At 41.5% G+C, this 18,084-nt stretch overlaps 1 protein-coding gene and 1 long non-coding RNA gene across 18 annotated transcripts in view; one reads left to right on the top strand and one right to left on the bottom strand.

Moving 5' to 3' along the window:
- The window catches only part of RBMS3 (RNA binding motif single stranded interacting protein 3), a 627,961-nt gene extending 617,195 nt beyond the window's left edge, over positions 1 to 10,766 (bottom strand). For 4 of the 17 annotated variants that reach the window (XM_045520117.2, XM_045520120.2, XM_074345361.1 and 1 more), the window contains exon 1: positions 9,049 to 10,261. In XM_045520117.2, coding sequence (XP_045376073.1) covers positions 9,049 to 9,123 — 75 coding nt within the window. In that variant the 5' untranslated portion in view covers positions 9,124 to 10,261. The other 13 variants (XM_045520122.2, XM_045520118.2, XM_010959650.3 and 10 more) reach the window with 7 other exon arrangements.
- Positions 9,941 to 14,438, top strand: LOC141573802 (uncharacterized). Its single transcript, XR_012500129.1, has 2 exons — positions 9,941 to 10,068; positions 11,331 to 14,438. It is a non-coding gene; the product is annotated as an uncharacterized LOC141573802 (long non-coding RNA).
- The last annotated feature ends 3,646 nt before the right edge of the window (positions 14,439 to 18,084 follow it).

An 18,084-nucleotide genomic window follows, 5' to 3' on the forward strand; every position in this document is an offset into this window, starting at 1 on the left:
TTTCTTTCCAGCTGGTAAACAATCCCACCAACTGCACAATGAAACAGTCCTGTGAACCTGGCGCCCAGATCTGGAACTCTCCATCGCTCTCACTGCCAAAGGTCAGTCCAATGTGTCTGCTTTTGACATATTTTAGCCAAAGAATGTTAATGACATTTTCCAATACACTGTGCTGTTCTACAGGTCCCGCCCCGGAAATTTGGGATTACTAAAACCCAGAGATCTCCTGAATGGCAAAAGGCCACCGCAGTTAGAGATGTGGCCAGATTTTTAGGTTCTCTGACCATTTTCAGACCCACAAAATATAGAATCTCCCAACCAGAAAGAAAACTCTGAAACCAAAATTAGTAAACATTTGTTTCTACAAAACATACTGAATGGTCAACTTATTCATGGTTCTATTTAGCACAAAAGCGAACAATCTTTGTACCTGAAGCAGATCTGTAGATTATATATATATATATATATATATATATATATATATTTTGCTTTGCAAAAGTTCCTACCTATGCAAGATGATGGCCTCAAATTCACAAGGACACAGAAATGTACTTGTACTCAGAGAGTTTCAGCAACAAAATTATAAAAATCTTTCAATATTTTATTGCAAAAAAATCTAATTTGACATGGAATGTGAGTGTGCTTTAATATGTTCAATATGTTTGTTAAGATAAACCTCCAAAAATGTCCAGAAAACATGAAGGTTTTAGAACTTCACCCAACGTTAAAGGAAGACGCTAAACGTGGAGAAAAAAATTGTTCATGTTCACTGACCTATCCCCTTGCACGTTTCCCCCCTCTTTTTCTAGCTTATCAACAAAGTTAAACACAAAAACAAGAACAAGCCAGAAGGGGGAGGTTTCCCATTGCCACCAGACGTCTAGATGTCCTAACAGGTGAATAATGAAGCTTTAAGCCGGTGGTTGACTTTGGGGAAAAAATTAGAAAAGAACACCAGAACTTGATTCTTTTCAGAATTCCCTGCCTACCTAAGTGAAAAGACAACATCTTTATTTTCAAAGGCACAGTCTCAACCGGTGTCTCAACTGGTGTCTCAAATGGACAAGAGACTGAGCGACAAAAAGCCAAGACCAAGGCTAACCCAGGAGCTGTCACAACCCTTCAGTGGACTAGCACCAACCTAAAAAAAATGTGTTTCTCATCCCTCAAGAGAAGATTAAACATCAGAGGTAGGTCATATGGTTTTCTTGTGTGGTCTCCTTGCAAACAGTCTTTGTACACACTTCTTCAAATACGTCACCTACTCCAAAGTCTCTGGAGTTGAAAAGTGTGTTTTTGCTTCAGTGTTAAGCTACCTTAGCTCTCAGGCATATTCTAGGTGCCACCATCCAATCTGTGGGAACGGTAAGCTTTAAGAGGAGCCACACGGGACTTCCCAGACGTCAGTAACAGCTTCAAATATGACTTGCAAACATAAGAAAAGCATTTAGGGTATCTTAATCTGTTCCAGAAAACCAGCTAGTTAGCATTCTGTTTCCCGTTTTCTTTTTCATTAAGTTGTCATCAATCAGAAATATGACTAAGATAAACAGACACCAGTACCAGGATAAAAACTGTAAGATGTCTCAAAAACCCTCAGTAAATTCTAGACATGACCCATATTCAGCTTCAAAACGACCAGTTAAGAAGACGACAACCAAGAAGTCAGGTGCGCCCAGCGTACTGAGGGCAACACATGCCAGTTTCTTAACCCTGCAGTAGAATCGTGGGAAAGCCAATTCTAGAACAAGTTAAAAACCAGTTCCCAAATATTGGTAGTAGCATCAATATTTAGAATATCATGAGATTCAGTTTTCTTCCCTCCCACGTGACAGGGAAGCCTTATCAAGGTTGCCTTGATTGTATATGTAATCTAGTTTCCTTTCTGCATTTTTTCGCCATTTGTTAAAAACAAAATCCAAGGTTCCAGTTACTTTCATGAATTCAGCCAACAGGGGCTTTGGGGTGGACGAAGATGGGGACCTCTCGAGAAAAAGAGGGAAAGAGAATGTTCTTGTTTCTGTGTCCCGGGGAAGTTGTCATTTATCTTCTACAATCCCATGTGCTCTGGTTACTGTAGTAATCCCCCCCCCACCCCGTGCTTTAAAGGTTACTATCTAGAAATTCAAGGATTCGTAGGTTTTTGCAAACTCTAGTCAAAACAGCATTTTGTCTCTGGATCGTGATTCCCACACGTACACTTGGCTCCTAGATTCATTCACGGATCGAGGGCTGTCAGGATCTCAATGAGACAAGCCAACTTCCTTCATCACCTCAACTGGTTTAGCCAAACAGACACAAAACCATCCAATTCTGATGCCACCTAGAAAGCAAGTGAAATGAGGCACAGGACAGTGTCACATCACCAACCTTCAGTCTTTGGATGCGACCTGAGTTTACCCACTCAAAGCAGAAGACGTGAGCCACAATGAAGCCAGCAACGCTAGTGCTTCGACAGCACCTGTCTTCTGGTCCCACCCCTGGGAAAAGCTCTCCACCCACCCCCGGGGGATGGAGGTGCTTCTCTGGATGCTGGATTCAGATGTGGCCAAGGATGTTTGTCAGGTCCCTGGAATCAGCAAAACAGTGTTGAGCTGCTCGGCAGAAAGCACGGAGGACCCAAACAAAATCTCATCAGGGACACAAAACTGAGGCCATCTCCCAAAGACCACTAAATATCTCAAAGCAGCCTCAACTGTCTCAAAGCGAGACTCACACATGCTAAGCCCGGAAGACGTCCTAGAGAAGGTGACCTGGAAGCCAACTCCTTGACACACAAATCAGAGAATCTTCCCGAAGAAAGACAGGACGGGTATCTTCTAACTAATCATCCAGCCTCCTGAAATTTGCTGTGTATTAGAGGCTGCTGTTCTGAACAGCAAAACTTTATTCAGGGATCTGACTCCACATGGTACATATTTCCTGACCAATAAATCTACACGGGGAAAAAAAAAATTTATGTGAACACATTCTCTGCTGTTATCAACTTGAAAAAGGAAAGTTGAAAACAAAAACACACTGAATCCAACTTCTCTCTGTCCGCCCCCCTTTTCTCTTTTTTAAATTTGCTTTTTAATGTTTGAAATCTGAAAGTCAATAGCCAATTCTATGGGCTTTTCCAAGGCCCCGAAAATAATGACTTACTAATACATTTGTTATTAGTATTATTAATTGTATAGCTGGGTAATCTCTGCAAGACCAGGCATTATAGTTTTCATGAACATTCTTTCACAAACATTGTAGTTAAAAACTTCTTTACTGTAACATTCTTGCCAAAAAAAAAAAAAAAAAAGAAGGAAAAGTTGTGTCGCTGTGCGTAACTATGTAATTTTTAACACTGTTAACAAAAGAGCAATATTCATGCAAACTGAGTATCATATTTTCAAATATCTTAAAAAAGAATCACACTGCTACTTATTTTGCTCTAAGTTGCTGATTCTTATTATCTAGCCCTCTTTTTTTTAAGAATAAATGACCTGAAGGTTTTCTTACAATAATAGTTCTACAGATTAAAGTAGCAAAGAAAAGAAAAGAAAAGAAAAGAAAGGAACAAAGAAAAGCATTTATAATTTCAAAACAGAAAGGAAAAAATTCACTTTTCCTTTTTCAAAGTGTGCTCCATGGGGCTAACTTTCATCTTTCCATTTGCCTGGGTTTCGGATCCATTCAGTAACTATGCATTTTGCAATTAAATGGCACGCTATTATTTAAAATAAAAATGGTGCTTTTTTGTCTATTTCCATTTTTCAAAGAGCAGGGCTTTTGATCACCTCCAAAAGAGTTCAGCATTTTTCCCACTACTGCACAAAACAGCAACGCAACATACGTATCATGACACATATGTTCACACACGTATCACAACACACGTGGCTGCTTTTGCTCCCAGTCTCCCCTCGGCTCCATCTGCACTCTTCTGTGTAACAGCTATAGCCTAAAAATGTCTATTCTTACATGCTTTTGATATTACACTGTTGAACCACACACAGCTGTGGCTTATGAGACTATTACAAAACACAATTTTAATGTAGTCCTCGAAGCCAATTTTGGATAAACACCAACCATTTACCCTGAATAAGAAGTCCAACCCTAAAAAGATTTTCTTTTAAAGGAGAAGCCTGGTTTTCTTTGAATTTGGCACGGGCATAATTGTGACTGAGCCCTCTCTCTGCCAAAAAGACTGATAATGTCAAAAAAAAAAAAAAAAAAGGATTGTGTAAATCATCTTAGTGCAGAAACGCAGCTTTCCAGAATTCCTGGAGCCAGGAAGACCTGGAATGACTCGCATGCATCTTCTGTCTTTGGCCCCTGTCCCTTCACCTCGCCCCTACCTCCAGCCCGCAGATCCAGTTTATGACTTCATGGAAACAGTTTTGAGTTATGATTCTGTTTTTCTTTTTCCAAATTGAGAGAAAGTGAAAGGAAAATGTGCTGGAAAGATACTGTTCATAGAAATATACATGGTGTTTCCCTTAAGTTTGGAATTACTCGGGAGGAAAAAAAAAAATGAACTTTTTACACTTCTACTCCGTATAAGGAGGCAGCAAACTTAGTGTTGTGATAACAACAATTACATCATAGACAAGAGAATCCCAACAATCACAAAGATTTCAAGGAGTAAAGAAGAAAAAAAAAAAGCTAAAAAGGGAGGGCAGCCCCTTATTTCGAATATTCCTCTCATTTAAAACCAATTAAAATAGTATGCCTTCTAAAATGAGACAAGAGTTCTCATAGTTTCATGCTATCCTATTAACCCACTGAAGCGAAAAGAAGTATTTGGAGTTCTACCGAAAACGTCTATTGCTGGAAGAATTTTTAAAAAACCAGTTTTGTATGTTTCAAAGAGAAACCGTACTTGGGAGTTTTCAAGGCTGCTTTAAAACTGGCAAGTTACCAACTGTGACTATCCATGCAAATCTGAGGCAGGAAGTACTGAGGAAATTCTAAACTCACTCCCTCCCTCGGCAAGATTTTCTCCATTTTTGTGTGCAAGAAATGTGTTCAGGGCGGTTTTGTTTGGCCTTTGAAAGAGCTGCACATTCACGACTTTCAAGAAGATTCTGTGCCCCCACCCCACCCCCACCAGGAGCTTCTGTCTTCCCTCCGACTGCTCAGTCCTTGTGTTTTCAAGTGTCTTTCCTTCCGTGGCACTGCTGGGCTCCAGTGAGACTTTCAGAGCCGGGCGGCTGTCCAGCTGCAGATGGTTGGAAATTCAGCCTGAAATCAGTGCACAGTTGATGAATTACTCCTTCCACCTGACCCCAGCTTCACACCAGGCTCCAAGCTGAATCTGAGTCCCACCAGCCAGAGAAACCCTGTCGGGGTTCCATGGTCCGAACCCCTTTCTTCAAGGTCTTCTGGGGAAGCAGATGGCCAAGGAGGGAAAGCAGTCGACTGATGAAGAAACCACGTGGTCAGAAACCACACCGAGTTGGTAGAAACACAGTGAACTGGTGAGGATGTGGAAGAGGAAGACCAGCTTGCTGTGTGTGCTTGAGTGAATTTTACAGTTTTACGAAGATGACTAAAGGTTTCCAAGTATCTCGTAGGAGAGAAATATCTCTTTCTCAACCGCAAAATATTGACTCACCAGGCGGGGACCACCACATTTTACTCTCTTTAGCTTTCCCACTTCCACTAATTTGTTTTTCCCGGAAAACCCTGCAAAGGACCTCAAATTCAGCTTGAAATTCACCCTGGGTCTTGTAATGCAATAGCGACAGGTTGGTCGTTTGGAGCGAGCTGTGACAAATTCCTTGACAAAATTAGGGTACAACTCAATCAAACATCATTACGTATAATATCATTAAGCTAATGAACTATTGTTGGTCCCCTTTCTCTAAAACTTGCTGATTATTCTGGGTGGCCTTCCAACAGCAAATTCCTTTTGATGCAATTTTTTGTTGTTTAACCCAGTTCTCTGTCTTATTTAAACTTTATGTCATGTCACCAAGATTTTTTCAAGACTCCCAACCAAAAGCAATGTTCTTTTTTGAAATTGCTTCTTTTGGCAGGGGGAAAAAGAAATTGGCCAAAAAGAAAATTGACAAGTGACAATTTTTAATTCAAGGCCTATGAGAAGAAGCATATTTTACTGGCATCGCCACAAGGTGTAAGCTAGCCTCAGGTTTTCCCTATTTTTCTTTTTCCTTTTTAAGCAACAAAGCAATTGCTTCTACTATGATGGGTAATAAGAGGAGAGAGGCAGGGAAGTGTCACAAGTTTTCTTAAAACTTCACTTGCATTTGAGGACATGGAAGACATCTGCATTAATTTAAAAATCCACGTTCCTTTTGTTTTATCATAGGAACCTAGCAACTGTATCTAACACACATACTTAGGTAGAAAGAGAAGGTTCAGTATTTTTGCATTTTCTAAATAAATACAATAATAAACATTTTAGTTCTTTAAACTATGTCGATTTTTCCACCCAAAAGTCATGGCAGCAAATAGCTTTCATGGGTTGGTTAAAAACACCTGAATTTGGAGAACAGTTTAAGGCACAATAACACCAGGATATAATTTTTGTTGTCTACCCCAGAATTCTGTTTTCATCAACCATAAATGTTCCTTTACATGTCAGCATCATTTTAAATAGCCATGATTTTTAAATTGAGTTATAACTACAAGCCAAGGCTAGAAGGACAGGGGAGTTTATGAATCTCACTTAGGCTTACCAAGTAAATATAAAGAGCTTGTATTTCCTTCAAAATTCTTTTGATGGTGTTTTGAGATATTAGTGCAAAAAGTGGTACTGAAATAACCCGGCTGTTTTCATGCTATCCTGGGACACGACAGGGCTTCACTAAACAGTGTTAATGCTGTCAGAAAGTTCCCACCCTTTAAAATGTTGTCCACAGACCCTTCTTTCCATTCCCTGCGTGCCTGAGTTCCAAAACAGGGCACGTTTTCATATCTTCAGCTTCCGGGAATGTTATTAACGTCTGTCATTTCAGAGCCACCGGAACAGTATCTGACAACTTCACAGCACTGTCAAAATTTTACAACGTAATCATCAGTGTGAGCTACCATGATAAGCAAAGGAACTGACCGAGTGTTGCCTTCCACCCTGATCTGATTACCTGAAAATCAGCTGAGGCCGCCTAATGGAGCTAACTTCTTTAAAAATGTTCCAGAAGTTGATGGCTTTGACTGGCTTGAAACTAACAAGATCCAGATGCCGCCTGTCTATGCAACGCTAAACTACCTAGGACCCCAAAACAGATTCAAAAATAAACTCTCTCCGTATTTTTCGGGCTCTTTTCTCTCACCACGTTCCCTCTGTATCCCAAGTACGCACGCACACGCACACACACATTTTCCACCAGTGTAGCTGATCCAGTATCCTGTCTCTTTAATATAATGTGCACAACATTATTTCCTGCCAGGAATAGGTTAAAAGAAGTCTCTAGCAGAAAAGCAATTATCCCATTCATTTGGATCTAAAGTTTCTTTTCTGAATCTCCTTCATCGTGGAAAACAAGAACCGAAAAGAAGGCATGAATTTTGTAACATTTGGAAAAATTTAGCCAAATGACTAAAGAGGATGGAATGTCTGATATTTTTCAGGCAACCCTTGAGTTTGTTGTTTTTGTTTCTTTGGGGGATGAGAAACGACTAAATTTCCCCTTTTTAACTTGTCCTTGCTTTGCCATTTCCTTAAGGAAGGCAGGCAGCGTTCTCTTCCCAATCCCCCGAAGAGTTAAAGCTGGAGCCACTGGAGCAGGAGGGCTGGGCTATTTAAGCAGCAACAGCACAAACTAAATGCTCACAAAGGCTAAAAGCAGTGTGAGTCGACCTTGGAAGGGGCAGGGCAAATCTCGGAGCGACTGAGAAAGAAAAGGGCAAAAAAGAACAGTCTTTAATGTAATACTGAAAGTCCGCTGCCTGGTCGGGTTTGCAAATAGGCATTGTTGGGAGAGACAGAATAAACGAGAACTAGAGCATGAATTACCAAACCCTCATCACATCACCGAGTCCTGGTGACAGCATGGATCACTCAGGCACGCCTTGCTCACTCCTGGCACATTTATTTGTTAAGGAGAAGGCAGAGTCTGGCTAATGCAATGCAAAACAGGATCATCTGTAAAGAAATATAATCCGTGCATTCAAGGGGCTAACTACCAACATTTTCCCCCAGATCAAGCCCAGTGGAACTGACAAATTGGAGCAGTGATTTCACACCTGAGAGTCTTCCATGTCTGAACTGCAGGATGAAGCTCAGGGTTGGCACTACCCACCGCTTAGTGACGTGGGCTTGCCCCCGGCCCCCTCAGCGATCATTTGAGCGCAAGCAGAAAGCCTAAAGTATTTAACCAGTTAACGTCCAATCATCATCAGCTATGTTTCACCCCGTTCCCAGACCCAGGCCTCCGGGTGGCAGGCAGCACAGAAACCCCGAGCTTCGGAAAGTACAGAACATCTATTGTAAAGCTCCGGAATTCCGCCTCTAGCATCCCGATCGTCCTCAGTACAAAATAAAACACGTAAGGCAATGAACAACAGCAGAAAATACACCCAAACAAACTCTGAGGGTCTTGAGGTAGTCGCCGTATACCTTCCCAGCCCTTCTTTATTCTACACTCAGCGATTAAAAGTTTGAGTCGCCCCCACCCTGGCATGTCCTGTCCGGTGGGGGGAATAAAGCCCTTTTAGAGCCACAAACAAAGAACAGCTCACCAGAAAAGCCCCTGAAACTGTATTCTCATGCCTGCTAATCACGGTTCTGATCTCCTTTTTAACAACCCTGCCCATCTGCCAAGGGCTGGACCCGTAGCAGGAACGTTTATGCTGCCAAATAACAACAAAGGAGCTCCAGGGAAACTATTATCTTTCCTTAAAGCGAAAGCCACGATTCCGGGCTGGCTTCCTTCTCCTGTTCTCTGCTTCATTAACTCCATGGCTATGTTACTAATGTCAAAGAAGCAGGAAGAGGTGATGGGGTGGCGGGGGTAGGGGGTGCTCAATAATCATAGTCCACACGCCTGTCTGTCTCCCGTCCCAAGTGCAGAAGGACACCACACTGCTGCCAGACCGTGGGTTGAGCCATACCTTGGTTTGGAGGTAATGAGGATAGTAGTAGGTGTACTGGGGGTACATTTGTGGCTGGTCCAGGCGTTTGCCCATGTAGCTGGAATCTCTATCTCCGAGGCAGGAAACTGGATGACAGGGTATGTGCCCCAGGCGAGCGTCCTCTTTAACCACTATTCCTGACAGTCCTGATGACTGATGAGGCTTTGGAGATTCTTCTTCCACCACTGGCTAGTTCCAACACAGCGAGAATTTTAAAAAGAAACACACCAAAAAAAAAAAAAAAAAAAAAAAGGAGGGGGGGGGAAATCCGTAGGAAAACCCCCCTCACAGCCTCCCAGATCCTGCCTGCCTTCCTCCAGCCGCCGGGGTCTCCTTGGGATGGGGCAGTTTCTTCTCCACCAGGCTGTTTGTAGTGATGTCAATTGCCAGCGTTTGTAAAGGAAAAAAAAAAAAAAAATCAAAGTCCTTTGAGCACAACTCTGAATCCTTGCAGGTCAGCTTCCTGTCTCCTGTTTGTCTCTGTCCCCACCTTAAAGAAAAAGGTGAAAAAAAAAGAAGAAGAAAAGAAAAAAGAAAGAGAAAGAAAGAAGAAAAAGAAAAAAAGAAAAAGAAAGAAAGAAAAAGAAAGGGGAAAAGAAAAAGAAAAAAAAAAACCTTGCACAGCTCAGTTGCGGCTGTCTCCCTCCCAGAGTGACATGGTGTTCAGGCTGTCCTGTCCTTTCATTCACTTCCCCTCCTTCCAGCCGGTGGGTGGGACCCGGAGAGCCCCTCCAGGGAGCAGCGTACGCACTCCAGAAGGCTGCAGTATTTCCTCCAAGAAAAAAAAAAAAAAAAAGGCTGCTTCAACCCCTGCTGCAAGCAAAGTTCCGATTCCCTCTGCTGGCTATCTCGCATAGCAAAGCGGTTCCTACAGCAGGGCTGCTGCGGCTGGAGCTGAACCCGGGGAGCTCAGATGTGGGCGGTGGATTGTGTCTTCTCCTTCCCTCCATCAACCCCGCACAAGAGCTGCCTTCTCTTCTCGTCCTGCCAAGTTTCAAGGTAAGCCACCCTGCTGAGCAAAACACAGCAGACCAAGGGAGGGACCGGAGGACGAAGGGAGAGGAAGGAAAAAAAAAAATAATAATGATAAAGGCAGACAGACCAACCGTGCTGGTTAAAATGGAAAAAGTGTGCCCGGGAGCTTTCAAAACCTGTGAACACACTAAAGCCCAATGAATCCGAGACCTGCTTTAGAAACTAACCTTTTACTTCTTGGAGGACATGGAGAACGGTAAGTATTGAAGAAATTTCAGAGTCTACTCCAGGACCACTCTATTATCAAGACAGGCATCACCAGATCACAACAGCCAACTTACGGCAGCAGACATAATCACTCTTACCATTACATCCATCTGGTAAAAATCAAAAGAGGCGTCCCCTTAGGTTTACGATAGTCCTGATAAATAAAATCACTGATTCTCTCACTGTCTATCCCTTTATGATTCATGGATGCTTAAATCACTTTTCTGATATCATCACAAAAAATAACAACAAAAATCATCATCACTTGGCAGAGTTTTTCCCCACCAATAATAAGTTGCATTCTGACATGCCTATCAGCTGCTACATTATAATACAAATTGTTTCAGAGAAAATATATTTCCTTAAAGGGTCCCTTTTCAAGGCGGGCGAGGCTAAAATTAGCCGTGCCAGCTGTATTTTGCTGCGTGCTCACGCATGCCCAGAGCGGCACGCCGGCACCGAACTCCTCTCCACTTGGTCAAGTCGGCTCTGCCCTCCCCAGCCCAGGGTCGTCTTTTCGGATAGAAGGTTCCCGATACAAATCCAGCTCCCGAGTCATGAAGAACAGAGGATCTGGCCCAAAGCACAATTCGGGGGTCCATGCCCTTAAAAGCCCTGCCACCCCGGAGGCAACAGACTCCACGAAACGGTCTGGTTTATGGGAACTGTGAGGGTGTGGAGGGTCCGCGGAGAAGGATAAGGAGGGTGGGCAAACAGTTTTAGGCTTGACTTTTGACAAGAACAGCAGTTGGAAGGGAAAAGGGAGAGAAGGTAGGGAAAGTAGGAGTGAGAAGCACCGGCAGGACTGTCGCTGAGAAAATTAAATCAACGCTGCCAACGTGTCTGTGTTACTCTGCAAGATGGGGTCTCATCTCGCGAATGGACAGACTTCCAACTTTCCTGGCTGGAGGCAGCACCCTGAGTCACATACTAAGTAAAAATCCCCATTGACTTAAAAATCCTTTGTGGCATCTCATTGCTCAGACAATAAAGTCCTGACTTTTGGTTTCGTTTCCAAGACACTGGAAAACCTAACTTCTTCTCCAGACGCAGACAGTAGATGCTGCCCTGCACTGTTCTCCGGACAGGACTGTGCTCTCGGGGCCTTCGGTCATCCCCTCTGCTTGGAGGGCTCCCCTAGACCCACCTCCACACCTCTGAGCCTTCATCCTCATCCTCCAGTCTCAGCACAGGTATCACCCCCTCCGAGTCGCTCTCCGCACAGCCTGACTTTCCCAGCACCTTGTGTTTGCCCAGATATAATGTTTATCCTATTAACTTCTCCTTTTTTTACCCCTGGAATGCTCTAAAAGCATCAGGAAAGGCAAGAACGTTGGAGAACCCACCATTCTTATTTGCCTTCCTCTTTCCCAAAACTGGCGTGGTATCTGGCATCAAACGGGTGCTCGGTAAGCGTGTGAAGATAAAGACGAACGAACTTATTTACAAAACAGAAACAGACTCACAGACATAGAAAATAAACTTATGGTTACAGGGGGGTGGGCAGGAAGGGATAAATTGGGAGTTCAAGATTTGCAGATATTAATATGTAAAAAAATAGATAAACTACAAGTTTATACTGTACAGCACAGGGAACTATATTCAATATCTTGTAGTAACTTATGGTGAAAAAGAATATGAAAATGAATATATGTATGTTTATGCATGACTGAAGCATTGTGCTGTGCACCATAAGCTGACACAGCACTGTAAATCACATCAATAAATATATATATATACACCAAAAAAAAAAAAAAAAAGATAAAACATCTTAAACATGAGCAACGATTCTAACCTAAGTGATATCCTCCCCTCGGGACGCCTCTGGGGGTATAGCGTCACATAGATCAGAACAAGTGCCTCCCCACAAAGAGTATATATTCTAGTTGGGGAGGTGAGATAATGAGCAAGGAAGTAGGCAGAGTCACCGGGAACTTTCTTTCCTTTCTTCCTTTCTCTCTTCCTTTCTTTCTTTCTTCCTTTCTTTATTTTTATGGAGGTACTGGGGATTGAACCCAGGACCTTGCATGTGCTAAGCGTGCAACCTCCCACTCAGCTATACCCCCACCCCTGAGAAGGACTCCACCTTAAATAGGATAGTCAGGAAGTGCTGTCCAAGGAAGGGCGCTGGGGTTCAAAGGACGGCGTGGACCGTGCCCCGGGTGCCCTGCGCTGTGAGCGCGCTTGGCTCCCACCCCGCCCGCTGGGTTCCCTTCTGCCTCTGCCGCATCGCGCTCCCTCAGCGCCTCCTCCATCCGATGCCATCACCCCCTTCCTACAGTTGTTCTGAGACTGCACCAAGAGAGTCATGGGAAGCACCGATAACCCTTAGAACGTCTTGCATCTGCTCAGTACCCGTAAGCCTGCCTCTGGGTGGAGCGTGCCAGGCTGAGGGAACAGCATGCGCAGAAAGCCGGACAAAGCGTGTGCCTCTGGAAGGCGCAAGAAATGTGCAGGGGCTCGAAGGGAGCAGGCGAGCCGTGAAGACTAGAAAAGGAGGCTGGGGCCAGACCACATAAGCCTTGGTGGCACTTGGGGCGGAAAGCTAAATTAGTGACAGTTAACAGCATAGCCAGGACTCTCCAAATCTTCTGACTCGAGGTCTGGTCATCTTCAACTATAGACTGCTGTCCTCCTCAATGACAGACTGAGGTTCCTCCAGATCACGAGATGCCCAGATCAGCATCCTAGAGGGCCACTGCCAGCTCCGTGTCTTTGGACAAAGCACATCAGTGCTCTCTCATTCATAACTGCCTAGAGGCTCCTTGAAGAGAAAGGACTGCTGCCTTATTTACAAGCCAAAGCCCAAAGAAGTAACTCCCCTCAGTCCAAGCTATCGCCCCCTTGCAGGTGACGTTCCAGCACACATCGATACTGTCAGTAATTTCTCCACAAGCTGCCACTTTCCAAAATCTATTCTATTCCATTTATTGGTATTTTCTGGGTATCCATTATCATTAGCTTAAGAATGTTGAACATTTAAAGCTTTTCTTAAATAATGGAAAGGCAGTTTACCACTTGTGAGAATCTTAAAGTCTGCCTTGTTCACTTTTTTTTCCCCCCAGAGATACCAGTAGCCACAGGGGCAAGAGCGTCATGTCGGAAATACTTTTTATATCATGTCTGCTCTGTTGGAGCAGGAGCACTTTCCATTTAAATGATCAAGTTAAGTTAGGAGGTAACTAGTTTAAGGCACTCTCTAAATCAGAAGCCAGCTGTGTCCCATTTGCCGACTAACAAACAAATTTGGTACTAATCTAAAAGCAGCAAACTGCATCAAAGGGCATAAACTCTTACAGACACATGTGACTCACAGTGTAGACGGGAGAGGAACTCATTTAAGCCAAGTTGGCCAACAGAATGGACGGGATGCCTCGGACACACATCTGGAGGTGGGAGGTGATGGTGCTGAAATGAAAATCAATCCAGTAGAGACAGAGACTCTTCTGGAAGGCCCCTGACCTAGCTACTTCCTCAGAGAAGACATGCGCCCTCTCTTTGGGTGACTTTTTTTTTTTTAATTATAAAGACTAAATCAAAAGTGAAAGAAAAGGGGGGGGAAGGTATAGTTCAAGTGGTAGAGCACGTGCTTAGCACGCACGAGGTCCTGGGATCAATCCCCAGAACATTTGCTAAAAAATATATATATAAATAAATAAACCTAATTGCCTCCCCCCGCAAAAAAAGAAAAGAACAGTAGAGATATAAGAAAAAACATAACCTATGTCTGTGAGTCTATTTCTGTTTTGTATTTATGCTTTGTTTGTTTGTTTGTTTGTTTTTTTCTTGTGGTTGCCAAGGGGGCGGGGGGTGGGAAGACACAGACGGATTTCAGAATTGTAGAATAAATAAACAAGATTATATTGTACAGCACAGGGAAATATATACAAGATCTTATGGTAGCTCACAGAGAAAAAAATGTGACAATAAATATATATATGTTCATGTATAACTGAAAAATTGTGCTCTACGCTAGAATTTGACACAACATTGTAAAATGATTATAAAATATAAAAAATGTTAAAAAAAAAAGAAAAAACATAACCATACTATCTTCGAAACAAGGATACAATTCTACCTTTAAGAAAGATGTCCATGACCTTGAGTAAATTTCTTTTTTTAAATCATAGCATTTCCTGCCCTCTTTATTCAAATTTGTGAAATTCCTTTCCAGCCCAGCAGTTGCCAAGTGAGTCTTAAACATAAAAGTTGTTTTGTTTTTGTTTTGTTTTTAAAGACAAGATGGTCAATTGCAAATTCCCACATTAATGTTACCACTTTCCTTTCTTCTACTGAATACTTACCAATGGTTTAAGAAAGTATCTGAGACAAATGAGAAGAGACCACGAGTGAGTCAAGTATGTGTGGTCCAAATTTAAACTATAATTGAATGTAAAGATATTAATGTAGATAAAGACAATAAAAATTGCTCTTGGAAGAAAATTCCAAGCCACCAGACAAAATTGTAATGGACTACAGTTCAAGACAGTCAGTCAAGGAGGAAAGCAAAAGCAATTTAAAATAACGAACATTAGTAACTTCCGCAAAGGTTTCTTGAGCCTCTCCTCTGTGCCTAAAAATTCGAGGATACTGATATATATACAGTGGCTTCACCCTTGTCCTCAAGCAGATTTAGTAAATAAACCATTTACAAGTGGCCTTAATATTTTTTTTCTTATATCTGAGTACCAATTTGAAACAATAGTTATTAAATAATTTTCTTTAAGTTGACTCAATTTTTTCTGAAATACAAATGTGCTTTATTAGCATTCTAAGCAATAACCTGCATAAAGCTCATGTTTATTCTGCTTCTATAATTTTTTTTTAAAATATACCCTATCCACCAACTCTCTATACACATTTTTCACAGCCCTGACTGGCGCATTAGACAGGCCCAGGTCGTCTTTACCACTAGGATGGCTAAGACTCAGACTTCTCCATTCCACTGGAGTAGGCACGGCCAAGTGACTTGCTATAGCCAATAAAATACGAAGTGGAAGTGGTGCTCATACGAGCTTCTGACCGCCACTGTTTGGGTCTCCAGCCCGCTCTTCTCTGATGCGAGCATGTACTGATATGCAGGAGGCACCTTGAAGGCTGAGGACAGCTGCCTTGAATAGTCTCCTGGACCAGCCATGGACTAGCTATGTGTGAGACGGAAACCACTGTTGTGTTAGGCCGTGGGGATTTGCTGACTTACACAGCATCACCTAGCCCGCCCTGACTAATACAACATCACTTGTGGTTTCCTTGTTTGAGTATCTAATAAGGACAAGGAATTTATCTATCTTTTCACTGCTACGTCCGCAGCACCTTGGACAGTCCTTGGGATGTAATACACACCGAATAAATGTTTAACTAAATGAATAAATAAAATATTTATCTAAAAATCATCTCACTTATTTATCAGAGGTTCATGTACAATACTTTCAGAAATAATGGAAGGGGAAATGAGACACACATACAAAAAGTAAAAATGGAAGCTCTGTGGGAAGTGAATTGCTATTGTACTGAACTCTCAGAAGAAGGAGAGGGTTTTTTTCACAGACTATTGGGAGTGGGCGTGGGCTAGTTGAGAAAAAAGCAGATGAACTAAAATACAGTACAACTATAAAATACAGCCCACCCACCTACTAGACATTGTACAGGATGCCTACAAATGCCTCCTCAGTGAAACGCCAAGTCCCTGGGAAGTGGGTATGACTTTTCACACTTTATAGTTGAGAAAATCAAGAGGGAGTGGGTTTAACTACTCTATCCACATCATCCGGTTATAACATACATACATGTTATAGTTCATATAACGGAGGATCACTTCTGTCTCATTTCTGTATGTCCAAACTTGGGCTCTTTCCTTGGTGTCATTTGATGGAAATCTTTAATGCTTTATTCCAAAATGGGATGCAAAAAATCTTTGTCTTTAAAACAGCAAACTCACAGTATACAGAAAAGCCCTAGAGAAGTCAGTTAGATCTTCGTAGCAAACAGAAAAAAAGAGCATGTTTTCTATCGTAGAGTAAACTCTATTTGGATGACAGGTGTGATGATTAATATACATGTCAACCTGGCAAGGTTCTGGTGTCCAGCTATTTGGTCAAACATCAGTCTAGATGTTGTTGGCAGGTATTTTTTAGATGGAATTGACATTTAAGTCAGTAGACTTTACGTAGAGATGACCCGCATACAATCAGTTGAAAGCTTTAAAAATAAAGACTGAGGTCCCTCAAGAAGGAAGGAAGTCTGTCTCCAAACTACAGTTGGACCAGACTCAACATCAACTCTTCTCTGGGTCTCCAGCTCGCCAGCCTGCCCTACAGTTTTCTGAGTCACCAGTTCTCACAATCATAGGAGCCAGTTCCTCAAAATAAATTTCTCCTTTCACAATCTCTCTCTCTCTCTCCTATTGAAGTACAGTCAGTTACACTGTGTCAGTTTCTGGTGTCCAGCATCATATACATATGCAAACACAGATCTTACTACTTGTGTCTCCCTGGAGAATGTGTTAATAAAATGAAAGGAATACAGCAACAGTGAAGATCAATGAAACAGACACTCTTATACGTTCCTAATAAATGTCTCAAATGCTTTTAATACAGCCTAACAAAATATATAGCAGGCATAGTAAACAATCTATAAATTTGGGAGTTTGAGATTTGCAAATGTTAGCCACTGTATATAAAAACAGATAAAAACAAATTTCTTCTGTATAGCACAGGGAACTATATTCAATAGCTTGTGATAACCTTTAATGAAAACGTATATGAAAACAAATACATGTATGTATATGCATGACTGGGACATGATGTTGTACACCAGAAAACGACACATTGTAACTAACTGTACTTCCACAAAAAAGGACATAAAAAAAGAAAAAAATATATATATAGCCTTAAACATCTTCATCCTTTTCACCCATTATTTTCAGTTCTAAGAATCTAAAATAGATCATCATTGGCATTTTAATAATCAATAATTGGAGAAACCTGAATGCCCAACTCCAGCTGACTAAATAAATTACAGTAGAAAATAAGATTCAACCATTAAAATAATTCTTAGGAAATATTTTGACACTACAGGAAATGCTTAACTTGAATAGCTAATGGAAAAAGAAATCAAAATTTAGAAAAAAAATCAGAACATTGTCTATGCAGTAGCTTTTTCAACTATGAAATATAAACACATAGACAACAGAGTAGAAGAAATTCATCAAAATAATGACAGTGAAATTTTTCCCTTCCAGGAGGGGTTACTGGTGATTTTTACTTTTCTTTTTGATAAATTTTAGCATTTTCCAATTTGTCTTAGTATAAGCATTTATTTCATTGTGTAAAATTAACATGGGTTTAAAAAATTAAATGAGTATATTTACAAGTAAGGTTTTTATTATTAGCAGAGAGGAAATTTTTAAACACCCAGAAGTGACACTATCAAAATAAATCACATGTGTATTTTAAGTAGCTGTTTACTCCTTACCTGAGTTGGACAACAATTTAAGAAAAGTTTAAGTTTTTAAAGTCTGGAAGCATCAATTCTACATCCAAAAAAAAGGTCAAAACTCTCATTTAAGACCTAAAGACAAATATTCTCATTTAATAAAAATGTAACAGCTACCAATGGCAGAGGACATCATCCCAAAAGAATTCAACCAGCCTAAGTATCCAAGTCTTTCTTTTTATCCTCAACTAATTCTGCCACTGTACTTCCAAGTTTCGCTTTGAGTTTATTTGTAAGATATGTTGATGCATCTCTGTCAGCTTGTTTACAATATGTTGT

This window comes from Camelus bactrianus, chromosome 17 (genome assembly GCF_048773025.1).
Source record: "Camelus bactrianus isolate YW-2024 breed Bactrian camel chromosome 17, ASM4877302v1, whole genome shotgun sequence".
Taxonomy (NCBI): domain Eukaryota; kingdom Metazoa; phylum Chordata; class Mammalia; order Artiodactyla; family Camelidae; genus Camelus; species Camelus bactrianus.